Source organism: Anopheles coluzzii, chromosome 2, assembly GCF_943734685.1.
Source record: "Anopheles coluzzii chromosome 2, AcolN3, whole genome shotgun sequence".
Lineage (NCBI taxonomy): Eukaryota > Metazoa > Arthropoda > Insecta > Diptera > Culicidae > Anopheles > Anopheles coluzzii.
This window is the reverse complement of record NC_064670.1, coordinates 91632952-91648886: the sequence shown is the minus strand read 5'-3', so window position 1 is coordinate 91648886 and position 15935 is coordinate 91632952. Positions and strand designations below refer to the sequence as shown.

The following is a 15935-nucleotide window of genomic DNA, read 5'->3' as shown; positions in this document are numbered from 1 at the left end:
GCGGATGATGCACACGGACTGGCGCTGGCAAACGCAACACTGTGTTCATCTGAAAACGGGCAATGGAATACACAAATTCAATGTGACACATTCTACAACAAGACCATTCTCACACCGGGAGTCGGTTTTACAGCTATCTGGTAATCAAAATTCCATTTCGAACGTTCGAGCACACCTTCCACGGTGTGTCGGATGCGGGCAACAACATTTTCTCATCCTGGTGAATGTCACAGCAACAGCGACAGAAAAAAACGATAGAAAAACCTTCACCACTTCCAACCCTGCTCACACTTTTCCCTGCGAAAAAAAGCAAACAAACAAGAAACGGAAAGGGAGGGAACGGTTCCACTTCACCGAGTCGCCCATTTGTCGAATGACCGATTGTCAGAGCAAACAGCATTAAGTCGAACGCACAGCTGTTGACAATAATTTTTGCCACAACCGTCGCGCAAAGTGGGTAGGTGCGGAAGAAACGGGAAAGCAACCGAATTCGACTGCATTCAGGAGGAGACCCTTGCCAGGATGGAGAAAAAAAGGGCAAGCACAACCGGCAAGAAGCACAAGGCGAGCGGAGCGGGTTTTTAGAGCGAGCTGATCTTTCGCCGCATGTCTTTGGGATTGGCAACGAGCCAACCAGCCAGCAGCAGAGCAGAGCTCGTTTGCCTGGCTGTACATACCCATCCGCGATGGTGCTTTGTGTGCCGAAATGTACCATGGCAAGAGTATTGGTAGAGGTTGGGGTAAAAAAAACGAATAAAAACGACACATTCAATCGTCCCGCTGCCTGCCGGTGATGGCTTTTGGGGCGAGAAACGAGCAACAAATAATATTTTATGTTTCGAGAAATAATGCACACTTCCCTTATTTGATTATCTTGAGTGAAACGATGCAAACCCTGGTTGAGCGTGTTGTTTGATGCTGTGGAATTCAAACATGAGTTTTCCTCGGTCACGGCCAAACCGCGGTACACATTTTATGATGGAGGCGCCTAGTGTCTCGTAACAAATTTGAATGAAAAAAACAAGATGCTAACGCGTTACGTAACTTGTGTACTGCAAGCACGGCAAGCATTACGATAAACAAAATAGACAAAAATATCATTTAAAAATGGCTTAATGACTTGTATTATTTTTACCAATACGATAAATACGCGTCCTTCTTCAATCAAACCCGTCAGCACTTATCGGACCGAACTTTAAATTCTCATCCTCACCAACAAACATGACAATGCACTTAGGAAAGGATCATTTGCTACCGGCACCTCCCAGCCATCGCATTAAATGTTTCGTCGTGTGACCCTTTTCAGCAAAATAATACTGATCCGCTTTCCCTATTTTCCTTTCTAGGTAAGTAACGATTCCTGTCAGTGTAGTGAAGGGGGATAATTCCGTGCATACGGCGCTGAGGTAACGATTAACGGATAATTTCTGTAAGTGATACATTGTTTGCCATTTCTCTTAATTGATTGAAGGTACCCTTTTCTGCATCCGAACAGGTTGGCTGGTTACGAAAACTTTTACTTCCGTTTCCCTCCTTCCCTTTCGTGGGACACAATGGGGAATCCCTGGTTCGATTTGTAGCTAACGCTTTTACGTCGTTGCTCATTTAAAGGGATTAGCAACGCAATACCTGCCCACACCACACTGAAAGCTAACCCAGACAAATGGAAAATGGAAGCCCCTGCAGACAGATAGTTGCTATTTTGTTACGGCCACTTGCAAACACATACAACCACACATGTACAATGACGCGTACGATATGTATCCCTTTCTCTTTGCCGAGCGACCTTTCTCGGAAGAGGATGTGTGAAAATGCGACCGGCATCCGTTCAGTGCCAAACCGTTGTCAACAGCGTTTGTTGGTCGGCGGCCCCCGGTTTGCCCGCTGTTTCTTCTTCCACCTGACAGCTTTTTACCATTTCCCACGGCTGAGAAAGCTCTACCACACCCCTGTCTCACAGTAGAAAGTGTTGCAAACACACACACACACACCCCTCGAGGGCCTTCACGTGGATGTTTCTGTTTGGCGCTTGCCGGTTAAATTGGTTCACTCACAAGTGCAGCGCCCCGTTTCCCGCCAACGTGACGCTCTGCTCCCGGGAAACTCCGTTACGAAAAATGTGTTTTCCCACCGACGCTTTATCGTGAGTTCCTTTGTTCCTGTGGGCTTGATGTTTCGTGCTGTGTTTTTGTCTGCAAGATTTCGTTTTCTTCTTTTCCCTTTCACACGGTGTCTTTAACCAGCACATGACGATTTGTCTGGCCCTGTTCTGGTTTTTCTTTTTCTGTTTTTGCACTTTTTGTGCTCCAATCTTTGCTTGCGCAGGGGCGGGACGAGAGGGAGAGGAAGTTTGTTGTTAAAGTGGAAGAAAAACGGAGCATAACATAATAGTCGCTTTATTTATGCATAAAGGTGGGAAGAACCGGTATAGGATAAAGGTGGCTGTTCTTCCCCATTTGCTCCCGGTGCTCGTGTACGACATTTTAGGTAACTCTTATGCCCTGTGTTGAACAACACGATTAGCCTTTAATGAAACGCTGTTCAAGGGATTGTGCATGTGCGTCTGTGTGTGGGTGAGAAAGGCAGAGAAAGAGTAAGCGAACGAACGATATCGAAAACATGGCAGCCACTTGCGTGACGGCTCGGTGAATGGCCCTATTTTTTATGTAGGTTTTTGCTTTCTTCAATCGCATGTTTGAGGACGAACACGAACATCAGTTGCGATTGCCTGCAATATGGCACTATGGAAAACACCGAACGTTTAACGTTTAATTGTGCCACGTGTACACCACGTTGTGTAGTTACGCTTGCTTTATTGAATATTGAATTATTTTTTATGCGTCTTTTTGTAAACTCATTTTATTCCGCATCAAAGATTGAAGCTTTTGGATAAAATTAAATCCCACAAAAAAATAAATAATTAACAAATGCTGTGCAAAAATCACGACCGATTTGAAACAAGAAAAAATTGCTTTAAAATCTTATGAAGCTCCACTAAAAACAAATTTTCATATCAGTAGTTTTAATTTAATTTCATTTATTAAATTGAATATCCACCATCAAGACAAAATAGTGCAGACTTAAAACTAATTAATAACTAACAAATAAACAAAATCATTCATGAAATACTTAGCCTAACTAAACTAATCCTGACCTAGCAAAGATTAATAATAATAAAAACACAGGTAGAGCGTAGAGACTACCATAAACTTAAAAAAGAGAGTAAAAGAAAACAAAAAAGGAGAAGAATTAAAGAAAATTAGAAGAAAGAAGACGGTTACGGAAAGAGTTAAGAGAGGAGTCGAAATCAACTGAAATAATTCCAAACTTTTATTAGAATGATCAACAACTGGAGCGTAAACTCTACTATGATATAATTCACAACTCGGGAAAGATATTGAAGCAGGTTTGGAGTTCTAGAAATACCAGTTTTTTGTAAAATGAAAAAAAAATCGAAACATTCTCAGCTTAGTCTCGAAAATTCTTCAAAGTGGCATTAGAAAACCAAACTACCCACTAAACCCCTATTCTTACTTTAATTCTTTCCAAGAGTGCAAAATTAAGCAGCTGTTAATTGCAAAAGGCGGTAGCCCGTAAATCATTAAACGAATTTAACGTCCAGCGTTTGTCTCGTTTTTAAGTGCGCATATACGACGATATTAAAAAGTGATTCTACACCACCCCCAAGCTGCTGTAGCAAATGAACACATTAGCTGCTCGCACCATTGCCTTAGGAAACTATACGGAATATTTCCGTCCTCCGAACAAGTGGAAAGTGGGCGAGCGAGGAAGCGTCTGATGCTGACAATCCAAGGAGCACACCTCGCCCCCAAAACCCAACGGCCTAGAAGAAAAAGAAAAACCTTTTGCGCATCGCTCACGCCAAACAACGCTTGTACGCATTATTCATGTTTTGCTTCGAAGAGTTAGTTATTGGTTTCCACTTTTTTGCGTATGTGTTTGTTGGTATGTTTTCTGTAAAAACCTCTTATCCATGTATCTGCCTCTCTTTCTGCTCTGCTTTAAAGCAGAGTTTTCTCTATGCACAGTTCTGTTATCCTTGTCTTTTTCACATTCCTTATTGCTCATTCGTGCCCTTGCTGCTTCTCCTTATACAACTTCTGGCTTGTCAGTATTTTTTTCTACAGTCGCAAGCAACGGTACATCATATTTTACTACTGGAGCATTTTTTTCTCTATATCTCTCTCTCATTGCTTCGTGCATTGCTCTGTCCACGAACCACTCTCTGTTTATTTGTCCCCACCAAACGATTCGCGGGAGAGATTTAACCCCAACCCAACCCAACAGCTTAGTGGTTCGTTCTCCAACACGGGAAAACTTCGATTTTGTGAGAAGCGTGCCAAAGCTGAGCGAACCCGCTTTTCCACGAGAGCAACTCATAGCGGGTCCGGGAGAGTGTAAACGAACGTGTTAGGGCGGTTTTGCGCGAGAGATTTTTCGCATCGGAATGCAACTCCGACGGTGTGGCGACCTCGCAAACCCGAACGGCGCGTCAGTTTTTCTCTAGATCTTGTCAAATGTAGGTCACCCGATACCCACCAAAGCCCGGTTCACGGAATAGTAGTGTTGTGCATATGTAAGGCTCGAAAGCAAGTCGACTAGTTATCCCCATCCAACAGTCCAAAGACATACACACACATAAAGGCAGAAATACGTAGATAGGTTGGAGTGGTTTTCAGTGTGCTTACTGTGTTGGAAACTGAACACTGAAACGCATACACGCGACGCGTAATCGTACACTCGTTGGATAATCGCACGAAACGGGAAGCTGCCACACTTCCGTACCAGCTGTGTGCAATTTCGATGAAGTAGTGTGCAGCGCAGCCATGGAAGAAAGAGACGTTCCCTAGACCGCTTCGCTTCAAGTGCTCAAGTGACTACGCAATATATTCGTGTTCGCATTCGACCGAAGTGAAGGTTTTTGTGCTAGAAACAAAAACCAACCATTCGGAGAATTTAAACATTGCTGCGTTCCAAAAAATGCCTCTCAGTCTACCAAAGAAACAAAACCGCCCACACACACACACACACACATAACCATGCCCAAGCAATACAGACGAATTTTCAACCACAAAAGCGAGCTGCAAACCCAGCGAGAGGCCACGTGGTTGAAAACAGGCTTGCCTTATCGTGCTTCCCTCTCCCTTTCCCTTTTGCGTCCCGTCTCACGGCGACGTGGCACGTGAAACGTTCCAGGACATCGCGGTGTCGGCACGTTGTTGTGTTACGAAGGCGTTCGAGCCAAAACAAAAACAAACTCCCGCGAACAGCATCGGTGCGTGCGTGCGGCCCCCTTTATTCAGGTCCGTTTTTTTATCAGGTTGGGTGTGTGGGGTTTTAAGGCCAAAAGGGAACCGTGCCGTGCCTTTGTGAACGAATGTGGGGCAGGGGTTGGTGAACGGTGAAATGGCAAAATGTGAAATCGAGACCGAGAATTCGATAGCGTCCTGTAGCTCGTGCGATGTGTATGTCAGTCAGTTAAGCCAGCGCGCGCGTGTGTGAGTGATGGTTTTCGATTGAAGTTCGTTTTGTGTTTGTTTATTGAGCTTATCGAGCAAAACGAAAACAGCTTCCAGCTGTCATTGATTTATTATTGTATTTGCCTTTTTTTCCACCCCGCTTTTATCGTTCGTCGCCGTGCCAAAGAAAATGTGGTTCAATGAAGGCGAATAAGTAGGATAATAATGACTTTTTCAATCACCTTAGTCTTCCAATTCTATCAAATATTTATGTTTTCGGTTGACTTTACAAAACGAACACAAATAGCAAATGTTTATTCGAAGTTAAAAAGGGTGAACAAACACTTAAGATTTAGAAAACACTTGAGCCGGTGTAAACAGTAGCTCAAGGAACTTGAATCTCCAAAAACACTCTGCTCGGGCTGAACTGTTGAGCTACACTTGTTTACACTCTACTTACATTCTGTGATGGTTTCCTCAGAAACACTCAATTTTTCACCATTTTCTTCCATAATCCCCTCTCCCTCTCTGTCTCTGTTCCTCTTAATCACGTCCTTTCTGTGTCTCTACAATGGCACCCACGAGGGCAAATGTAAATGAGTAAAAGAGACAGTGCGTTAGCAAACACTACAAAGCCAGCGATTGTCCCTTTGAAAGCCATCGAACTCTCTCTCTCTCTCTCCCTTCCCTTTCCATGTCACTCCTCCCCCACAACACCGACTGATCAGTGAAATTGTGCGATTGTTGTAGCCCTCCGTGTCTTCTTCCTCCACGTTTAGCCCCTTCTCTGTCCTCGTGCTTTCGAGGATGCTGCTGCTTTCGTCCATCCATCGGCATCCCTTCGCATCGTCCGCGGCTATCCGTTGTAACAGTGAGCGTGGTTAGGCCGTCTCTGTACGTGCGAGCCAGTGCGAGTGTATGTGTGTGTGTGCAGAGAGAGAGTGAAAAAGGTTTAGAAAGTGTTGGTTATCCCTTCCATACCCGCACACACCATAGCTCCATCTTCCTGTCCATCCGTTCCTGTTTCGGTTCCAAGTGCTCGTACAAAAGTGTCAAGTGCTTCCCGCGTAAGGCCTACCTTAACCCGAGCATCCCAAAAGCCTCGCGCCACCTTCATCTGCTTCCTTCCGAGGTTGGGCTCGGTAGGAGGACGCGTAAGGTTCGCTCCCTCGCCGTGCGCATCCAACAAACCCCAACACAAACGCGAGCTCACGTGAGCCCAGGCCAGCAGTTGGTTGCGTGAGCAGACCCTCACGAGCAGACGGCAACAGCGCGTAACTCACTGGCAAACTTACCTCCCTGTTGCTCGCTGTGAATCCGTCTTCTTCTCTGCACCGCTGGTAGTGGAAACGTGAACACAATGAGTCAAAACTTCATCAACCTTTCGGAGATCCGAGGTAAGCGCGTGTGTCCGCCGCTATTTTGCTACCATCCTCTTTGCCCCGTTTTTGTTTTTTTTGTTTTGTTCCGCGCGCTGATGGTGTTGATTTTGGAGGAAATAATTGAAGTGAAATGGTGGAAAAATAACAAAACTCTCCTTGCACCCGGTCCCGTACCGAACGCACGCGAACGGTGAATGTTTGCACCGGAAGGTAGCGCTGCTCCCACAGCGACAACGGGCGGCGACGGTGTTGCCAACCGGTGTTGCGCTGTGCGTTGATGGATGAGATCATTTCGTGTCAGTGAACGAGAGGGGTTCGGGAACCTGTGCATCACACACACGGCCGTTCATCCAAATAGAAAAAAAGGTGAAGGTGTGAAAATGGTCCTCTTTCACACTTTCGATCTAGCGCGTGTGGCCGACTTTTGCTGGTGTTTGCAAAAAGTGTTGAAAAGCTGTTTTGTTTCTCGAAGTATTTTTTGTAGATGCCCTTTTTTTACTCTCCCCGTAGCACACCACGGTAGATTGTAAAACTAGATCATGGGTGTAACTTTTATGGGAAGGGAAATTTATACCTTCCTTTTGTGCTAGAGCATGAAGGTACCATCCCATCGTTGCTGCATGGGATGATGCTTTATTACTATCTCCCTCTGGCATTGCGCCGTTTCTCTAGCCCTGGAGCACCATAAAGTTGAGATGCATTCGGACGTACTTTAGATTGGATTACGTAATGTAAGCCGTTTTCCTACGCCACCGCAATGTTCGGTAACGAAGATATGACGCGCCTTTGGTTCGAAAAGGATCAAATTGACTGTGAAAGGGGTTACGTTGGAATGCATTCAATTAATATGTATCTTTCACAGTATGATGTTCAATTACGGCCTGTTATTACATATTGATAAACGAAATTAAAATAGCACATATACCCTGTATTAAACTAAATATCGTTTAAATTGAATAAAAAATCTGAGTGAAAGGAAAATGTAGTGTAAGTTAGCTCTTTCATTACATGCAATGACCAACGCTCTATTAATTTGACATTTTACGGGGTTAAAAGAGTATTTACAGTACTTTAGCGTGTACTATGTTAAACCCTCGGTGTTTAATGGCCCTTCAAATGAATTATTGAGCAGCTTTCAAATCCTCAAATTTTACAAAATAAAAAAAAACTGTTCTATCTTACCAATTTTAGACCGATCAAATTTGTTTTTTTTGTCATTCTATTACAAGTTAATGGAAAGTCATCATGTTAGTTTCGTATTCTGTTAGTATTTTCTGAGGTATAGATTTTGACTTCATGCTTAAGTTATTTATTTTTATTGATTCGCATCATCAATTTCAAGAACCAGGGAGATCCATTGTTTCCTCAGTTGTAAAACCTCTTTCTTTCTCCTTATGCATTTCCTTAACAACACTCCTTGCTTTTTCTAATATTTTCTTTGCGGACAACCAAAGACTATCTTTGTGAGTAATCGAATGAAATATCTCACCGTGCAACCAGAAATTCCACCAAATGGCGTCGCGCCGTGAAGAAAACATCGATGACACTCGATACAAAACAAACGATACATAAGTCGATACAAAACAATCTGTTTCTCGACGAATGTGTTCACACCATGTGTGGGCGCGTGAAAATTTTGGTATTACATCGCATTACCATACAGGATAACGGCTGGGTACATACATTTAGGCTTGAAATGTGTCAGCCATGTTAATTTTATCTACTTTTTCACGCTTCACGGCGAGAAATTGTTTCGATTTGGCCGGTTGCACGGTCAACTGTAATCGAAAAGTTGCCCGGATGTAACGACCCGCTATACATATACGCGGTACCAATATTAAAAATATTTTATTATTGGCAGTTTTACCAGTAATTGAATTACAGTCTTTCCCCGAGCTACGCGAATTAACAATTTTGACAGTTCGTATGTCAAATCAATACAAATTTCTCTAGCAATTGTTAAGTGAAAAATAAGTTGCATTATTTCCAAATGTTTAAAACCGCTAAGAAGACATAAATAACCGATTAATACGTTAATCTACACGGATTGAATTAGATAAGTAATGAGGTGCATACATGTATTCAAAAATAATTATTTATCAACTATTGGGCCGTTCTTACTCCCTTATTGAAAAAAACGAATATTCAACTACATTTTGGTTGAAAACGTGATATTTGACTCACGCAAAAATCTGAGTTTGCGATGAATAGAATAATAAAAGAGCTTGTTCAGAAGCTAAAACAAAAGGTTCATTAATATCCCAATATTGATGTATTAAAAGCAAAAAACATTCTGGTAACATAATGCCAAATATATGACATTTTCGTTTGATTTTTGTTTAGAGCATGGGAAGATTATGAACGATGATTGGTGCTGGTAAAGAAAATGTAAATAATTCTTTACAATAACCATGTTTAAACCTTTGTTGCTTTAAAAAATGTTCCATTAATTTCAACCGCTATCTGCAATGCTAATTAATGAGTTAATTGGATATTTCATATTTTACATTGTTAGAAGAGTTTATCGCCTTAAGCAATACGGCCTTTTTGAATCGTTCTTCCTGAATAAAGAAAGAGTTTAACGTCTTTCAAAATGATTGAAAGAAACTATCACACTATTTTGTGAAGAAAATCTCCTTATCGTTTGTTCGTACTGCTTTGCCCTTCTTGTCCTCGACGCGTTCCTGTTCCCACCAGGAGACGACACATCAAAGAAACCGACCAGCTAATATCCTTTTCATGACCATCGCCACCTTAGCCACGGGGCAAAACGCAATCTGGCGCATAAATTACCTTTTAATGTGGTACCATAAAGGGTTGGCCGTATCAAACTCGTTCGGTGCCTGCGGCGAGAGAGCGCAGCAGGAGCCATCCCGTAGTGCCGGAACACCTTACACACAGGCACATCGTACGCCTTAACGACGGTTTGACGGCCATGCCGCAGGAACGAAACGTGTCGGTTTGCGTGTTTCAGTCCAATTTGAAACCGAAGCTTGTTGTCTCGCTGTTTTTGTTGTGTTTCAGGTTTCTCGCGGGTCTCCTCGGGTTGTCGCCTCGAGTCACTTACGATCGCGAATCGCGGTACGCGTCTGTTACATCGTTGGGTAGTGTGGGGAAGAATATTAATTTGATTTTCATATTTGCCGTTGGTGTGGCCGGGAGAAGACAGAGAGAGAGAGAGCGAAGGATACGGGTGCTTGATTACATGAACCTTTCACATCGCTCTCCTACGAAAGAACCTCAATTCGAAGGCCACACACCGCGCAAATTACATTCCAAATCAAGGTTTCTTCTCACTTACGCCCCCCGCTTCGCTGAACCGTATTCTGATTTAATTCAGCAAGGCACAAAACTTTACTGCCATCTTCAGTGCCCGGTCTCTTCGGACCACCATTGTTGGTCGAAAACTGATAGCCCAAACAACAGCAACCCGGCATGGTCCGGTATTAAGCAAAATTAAAACCAACCGAACCGTAATGGTTTCGGCTTAAATGATTTCCCACGACCATCAAATTTGGTGAACGGCAAAGTTTGCGCTGCTCCGGCCAAATAAACTACACCGACGCAAAACTTCAAAAAACCATCAATAATGTACATAGAAACCACTAATACATATACACGCGCTCACGATGTTTGGTTGTCCTTCGGCGGGATACGCCAAAGACAGGAAGCGAACAGACGCGCTCAAGATATTTCACCTCCAACTTTCCATTAGCTACAACGAGACGAGCATTATCTCGTGAGGCCAAGAACTTACTTCAAAATATATGCTAGGTTCCCCGCACACACTTGCGCGCTCTGTTCACTTCCGGTGCAGTGCAGCAATCGGTACCTTCACATCGCTCGTCTCTTAGCTTCCAGTGCAGCGGTGGATATGAAACAATTTTATATAACTTCTGTCCAGACAGGGCGTTTGCGCAGCTGCTCGGGCGCTGTTTGTGTAGCAACCTCTTCTTTACGTCCAACTCCAACCGGCTATCCGGTTCGTCCGTCCAGTCCCAGTTGAGTCAGTCGCGAAGAGTTTTGTGTACGAAATGAACATGATAATAATTTCTTCTTGGAATCCAGAAGAAAATACTTGCCCATGCTGTCGGAGGTCTACGAGCGGATGTGCTTTCCGTTTGCACGATGGGTTTGATCTGTTTTAGTATGGTTTGACTCGCAGCAAGGGGAAATTTTTTTTCGAAACTTTTGTTCCTTGCTTTGCAGACAGGAAAGTTTAAACTTTGACGGCACGAGATAAGGAAAAAGAAATGGCAAGGAACAGTGGAAAAGATCATCGGTACAATGCGGGTATTTTTTACGTGTAAAAAAAGCCATTTCCAGAACAGCTATCATAAAAATCTGGGAGATAGCAAGCATACTGCTAGACGCAAAAACAAAGTTTGAAACGAAAAAGAGTGTTATTGTATTGTACAACTTTTTTCTTGTCTTTCCTCATTGCAAATTAAAAGAAATTACAGGAAAGGCATCACATTAAAAGCGAGGAAGATAATTTGCTCGTAATATGTTTCCCTTCAACCACCTAATCTTGACGGCTCTTTACATTTGCGACGCCCATTGCTTGCCCAAGTCATCATCTATCGTCCGGTTGGTTAGAATACAACGATTTATGGCACTGCCTCGAGCTTTGTGTGGCTGCAGTGGTAATAAATTTTGTCCGAAGCAAACGACTCGAAACGATTCATTCTACAGACACATTCCAACGCTTTGAGAAGGAGTGGCGAAAGTGCAGCAAGCTGCATGTTTACAAGAGCTTGATTTGATTAATGGTGCTTGCACTAATTTACTTTATCACTTTACCGATGCTAGACCGAGGTGCGTTAAGCGGACTGCTTAATTATGACTTGTGGAATGCTTTTAAAGCAGCTTCACAGCTCATTTTATTTCATCAGAAGCTAAATTGTAGTTATGAAACATAATATCGCAGTTATGCAACTCTAATTCAAAAAGCTTTCGTTGAGTAAAATATTCGAAGAGATGAATGAGTGCATTTTAATTTATCACATTCCTGATAGATCCCCGCTCCTCCGCATATCCATACCTTTTTTTTTTTTTTTTTTTTTTTTTTTTTTTTTTTTTTTTTTTTTTGTTAACGAAGAGTGAGCATATTCCATCCCCCTCTCCGACTCACCCAACTCGGCCGGTACGCTTGTGGTGCGTATTACTTCATGCGGAGTCGTGTGTGCGGTTGCACCCTGGGTCACGACGCATCTTCTGCGGCGATCTGGTCTGATGATTCTGCTTATTACGGTGCTTTCCGTGGTGCGACGCGGTCCCTTTGGTCCTATCGCCCACGCTTCGGGTGGGCAATGGGGGGTCGGCATCGTTGGTCACCACTCCAAGCACGTAAGGCAGTTCTCCTGAAACGAGATTTGGATAGAGGAAACAAGAAAAAGGAGAAAGAGATAGAAGAAAGCTGAAAATAGATGAGAGAAGAGAAAAAGAAAGCTGGAAAGAAACGAAAATAAATAAAAGATTAATAACTTTCCAGCTTACGGTGGCCCTTGCGGTGCGGGTTGTTGCCATGCCGCATGGCCTGAGGGACCACCATTTGCGTCCCTCGCCCGCCGTCTGGCCCGCCTGCGTCGCCTTGCCGTTGGTGGACGCTCAACATCCCATCTCGCTTGGAGAGTGGAGAAGATTGTCCTGGCGGCGGCGCGGACGGCCTCCCACGTTTCGCTGCGGGTGCACATTTCCGAGACGATGTTATCCATTGTTACTCGGGAATGGCACCGCTGCTGCATCTCATTCCGGATCCGATCGAACCGTGGACAGTGGAATAGCACGTGTTCAACGTCTTCCACGGCGTCACCACATTCAGGGCAGTTGGGCGAGCCCTCTAGGATGCCTTTCTCGACGAAATAGGAGCGCAAGAACCCGTGCCCCGTGAGGAGCTGGGTGAGGAAAAAGTCAACTTCCCCATGCTTGCGGCTGACCCAGAGATTAATGTCTGGAATCAGCCTCCTCGTCTTCAGTCCTGGTGCTCCTGGTTGCCCTGCACCCGTTGTCCACTGGTCCTGCCAGCGCCTCATCGTCTCCTCCCGTTGCCGCTTTCGTATGTCCGATTGAACTCCACCACTCGCTACCTTTTCGTCGTGGCAGCGGATATCCTCCTGCATGAGGAGGACTAACGGGGTGGTGTTGGCAACAACGCAAGCGGCATCATAAGAAACGGTCTGGAAGGCGCTGGCGACTCGGAGAGCCCCCGGTCGATGCGCCCTTTGGACCGATTTGCGATGGGTCTCCTTGTCGAGCACCCATCGCCCCCAGGTGGCAACTCCGTATCGGATGATACTGTTGCCGACGTTTACGAGCTGTCTCCTACTGCGGCTCTTAGGACCACGCTTGTTCGGCATCAGGCAGGTCAAGGCATTCGTAATCCGTGAAGCCTTATTGACCACCCTCTCCAGATGCCGGCTGTGGTGCTGTTTGCGGCAGAGGTCCACTCCCAGGTACTTCAGCGTTTCCGTGGATTGGATCGAGTGACCGCCCGCTTGAAGCTCTGCGAGCTGCGGGACATGATGGGTACAAAAGATCATGAACCCGGTCTTTTGGTGGGCAAGTTCCAAACCGACTCCTTGCAGCCACCGCTCGATCCTCTCCAGGTTAGCCGTTGCTAATGCGCTGACCTGTTCCGTGGTCCTTCCCAAAAATGTGAAGGCCACGTCGTCAGCAAACCCGATGATGTCCGCTCGTAGTCCTTCGAGCGGCAAGCGGAGTAGGTCGTCGTACATGACGTTCCAAAGTGTTGGTCCTAGAACCGAACCCTGAGGAACGCCAGCAGATACAGTCCTCGACACTACTCCTTCATCCGTATCATAGTGGAGCGTTCGGCCAATGAAATAGTTCCGCAGCAACGCCTGCAAATAAGGCGGAGTGTTTTTACGCTGCAGAGCTTGGCCGATCGCTGTCCAGTTTGCCGAGTTAAAGGCATTCCGGACGTCCACCGTTACCACCGCACAGAGACGATCCCCCTTTCGCTTTTTGTCTAGAGCGACTTTACCATTGTCCATCACCCGAGTGATGGCATCAACGGTTGAACGCCCTTTACGGAAACCGTACTGGGCGTCCGAAAGTCCCCCGGTCGACTCCAGATGGGTTGTCAGCCTCCGCTGAATCAACCGCTCTAAAATTTTCCCCAGCACACTCAGCAAACAAATTGGCCGGTATGACGAGGGCTCCCCAGGTGGTTTTCCCGACTTGGTAAGCAGCACCAGTTGTTGCCGCTTCCATGCGTCGGGAAAAGTGCCTGCCTCCAGTAGCTGCTTGTAGCTTTTGGCAAAAACTTCCGGAAAAGCCAGAATTGCCGCAGCTGCAGCCATATTTGGAATATTGTCGTCCCCCGGAGCTTTCTTGGGGTTGAGTGAGCGGGCAATTTCCTTCAACTCTTCCGCCAACTCCTCCTCCGAGACCGGATCCTGTGGATCCTCACCTACTTCCGTCTCGGGCCACTCCATCGGGGGACCCGCATATCCATACCTTCAGTGAGTAAAATGTGTTTCCTCTCCATTCGCTTCACTTTACGGCAAACATTCCAATAACTACACCCCCGCGAGACACGTGCATCCGTCTGCAGTTCGGTGCTCAAAAAAGTGCATCAGTTCGATTGAAAAAACGGTTCCCTTGGTTGTTGGAAGTTCAGCAGTACCTCCAGCTCACCGCATGCATAAGGTGGGAAGGTGGGTGTCATATGAATTGCATTGCTTTGCCGGAAGCCGGTACGGTACGGTGCAATATCGCACTATCGGTATTGATATCTCCTCTCCCAGCGGTGAGCGTGTGCTGGGTAGAAGTGGCACCTAACGTTGAGCCTCGTGGCAAACATCAAATCAATTGACGCTAGACAATACGACGCTTTTCCATTTTGTCACGTTTCCGGGACTTGGAGGGTTTTGCATGGCACTAGAGGTACCGCCGGCGGCGGTAGCAATGTTCACTCGTACCACGATGTTGTGTGGATGTGAGGCAAAGTGTTGGAAAGAATAATTCCCATGCTCGAGGTAGAAAAAAAGGGCATCGAGTAAATGTTTTCTGTCTCTGCGGTGTGTGCTGTTGTGGCTTTCGATGCAACAATATTTTGCTTATCGAACCTATGAGTTTTAGATCCTCGGGGGCATCGATGAGGTTTTCTGAGTTTTATTTTATTATTATGATTATTTGTTGCATATAGTAGCATAACATTTAACAAATTAAATTGGCTTACGTTCAAACACTGAAGACAGTCGTACAAGCAATTGTTTGCTCTAATTAGCTAAAATTTGCAGTCATTCCTTGAAGGCAGTAAAAAAACCTCGCAATTAAATCGCATGAAGTAGATGACCCAAGAAACCAGTTATATTTTTTTTTTCAAACTGTCACTTTAAATAAAAGGTTTTGTATCAAAATAAATAAAAACACATATAAAGACAGTACGATAAGAAAAAGTATTGAAATTCCATTAACAGGTTAATAGAATATTTAAGCAAAATATATAGAATCGCAATAAATTTTCCATGATTAAGGATTTTTTGCATCAAAACTCGATAGGTGAACTTCTTTTGGATATAAAACTATCGTCTGTAGCTATACATTATAAATAATAATGAGCTTTTATATCGCTGATGATGATTCATGGCATCGATGATCAGCTATAGATAATGATTTATGGTATCGGATGTCAGAGGATATAGTTTTCTTTGAATAAAATATGTTTACAACATGCAAAGCTTTAGCACCTATTTTCCACGAAAACCCTACCAACCACCCTACTAAGTAATTGCTCCCAGTAGTTACCAACAAACCATAGAGCGCACGTTTGCCACGGTCAGATTGAGTCATAAATGTACTCAACCGACCGACTACACTCCAGCATAAAGGGGTGGAAAGGTTTGCGCAACCAGCGCCAACAGCAACTGTTTCGGTCAGTGTTTTGGCCCCAACTTCTATTCCGGAAGTCCCGAACAAAACAGGTACGGGAACGGCAACGAGTGAGCTCTTTACGGTGTGCCAAGTGTGCAACACTGTGTCCGTGTGTACAGCGTGATCCTCCATTCGCGAGCACGAGCATAAAATCGGTTGCCCTATTACGCCT

The 15935-nt window shown here is 44.8% G+C and overlaps 1 protein-coding gene across 8 annotated transcripts in view; it reads left to right on the top strand.

Annotated features, from left to right (window-relative positions):
- The window catches only part of LOC120953669 (calcium-binding protein E63-1), an 83173-nt gene that overhangs the window by 28256 nt on the left and 38982 nt on the right, over window positions 1–15935 (top strand). The window contains exons 1-2 of one of the 8 annotated variants that reach the window (XM_040373824.2): window positions 4491–4597; window positions 6231–6877. The exons of 6 other annotated variants lie outside the window; for them this stretch is intronic. In XM_040373824.2, coding sequence (XP_040229758.2) covers window positions 6841–6877 — 37 coding nt within the window. In that variant the 5' untranslated portion in view covers window positions 4491–4597; window positions 6231–6840. Of the gene's footprint in view, window positions 1–4490; window positions 4598–6230; window positions 6878–15935 lie in introns of those variants that run through there. One more of the 8 variants, XM_040373823.2, reaches the window with a different exon arrangement.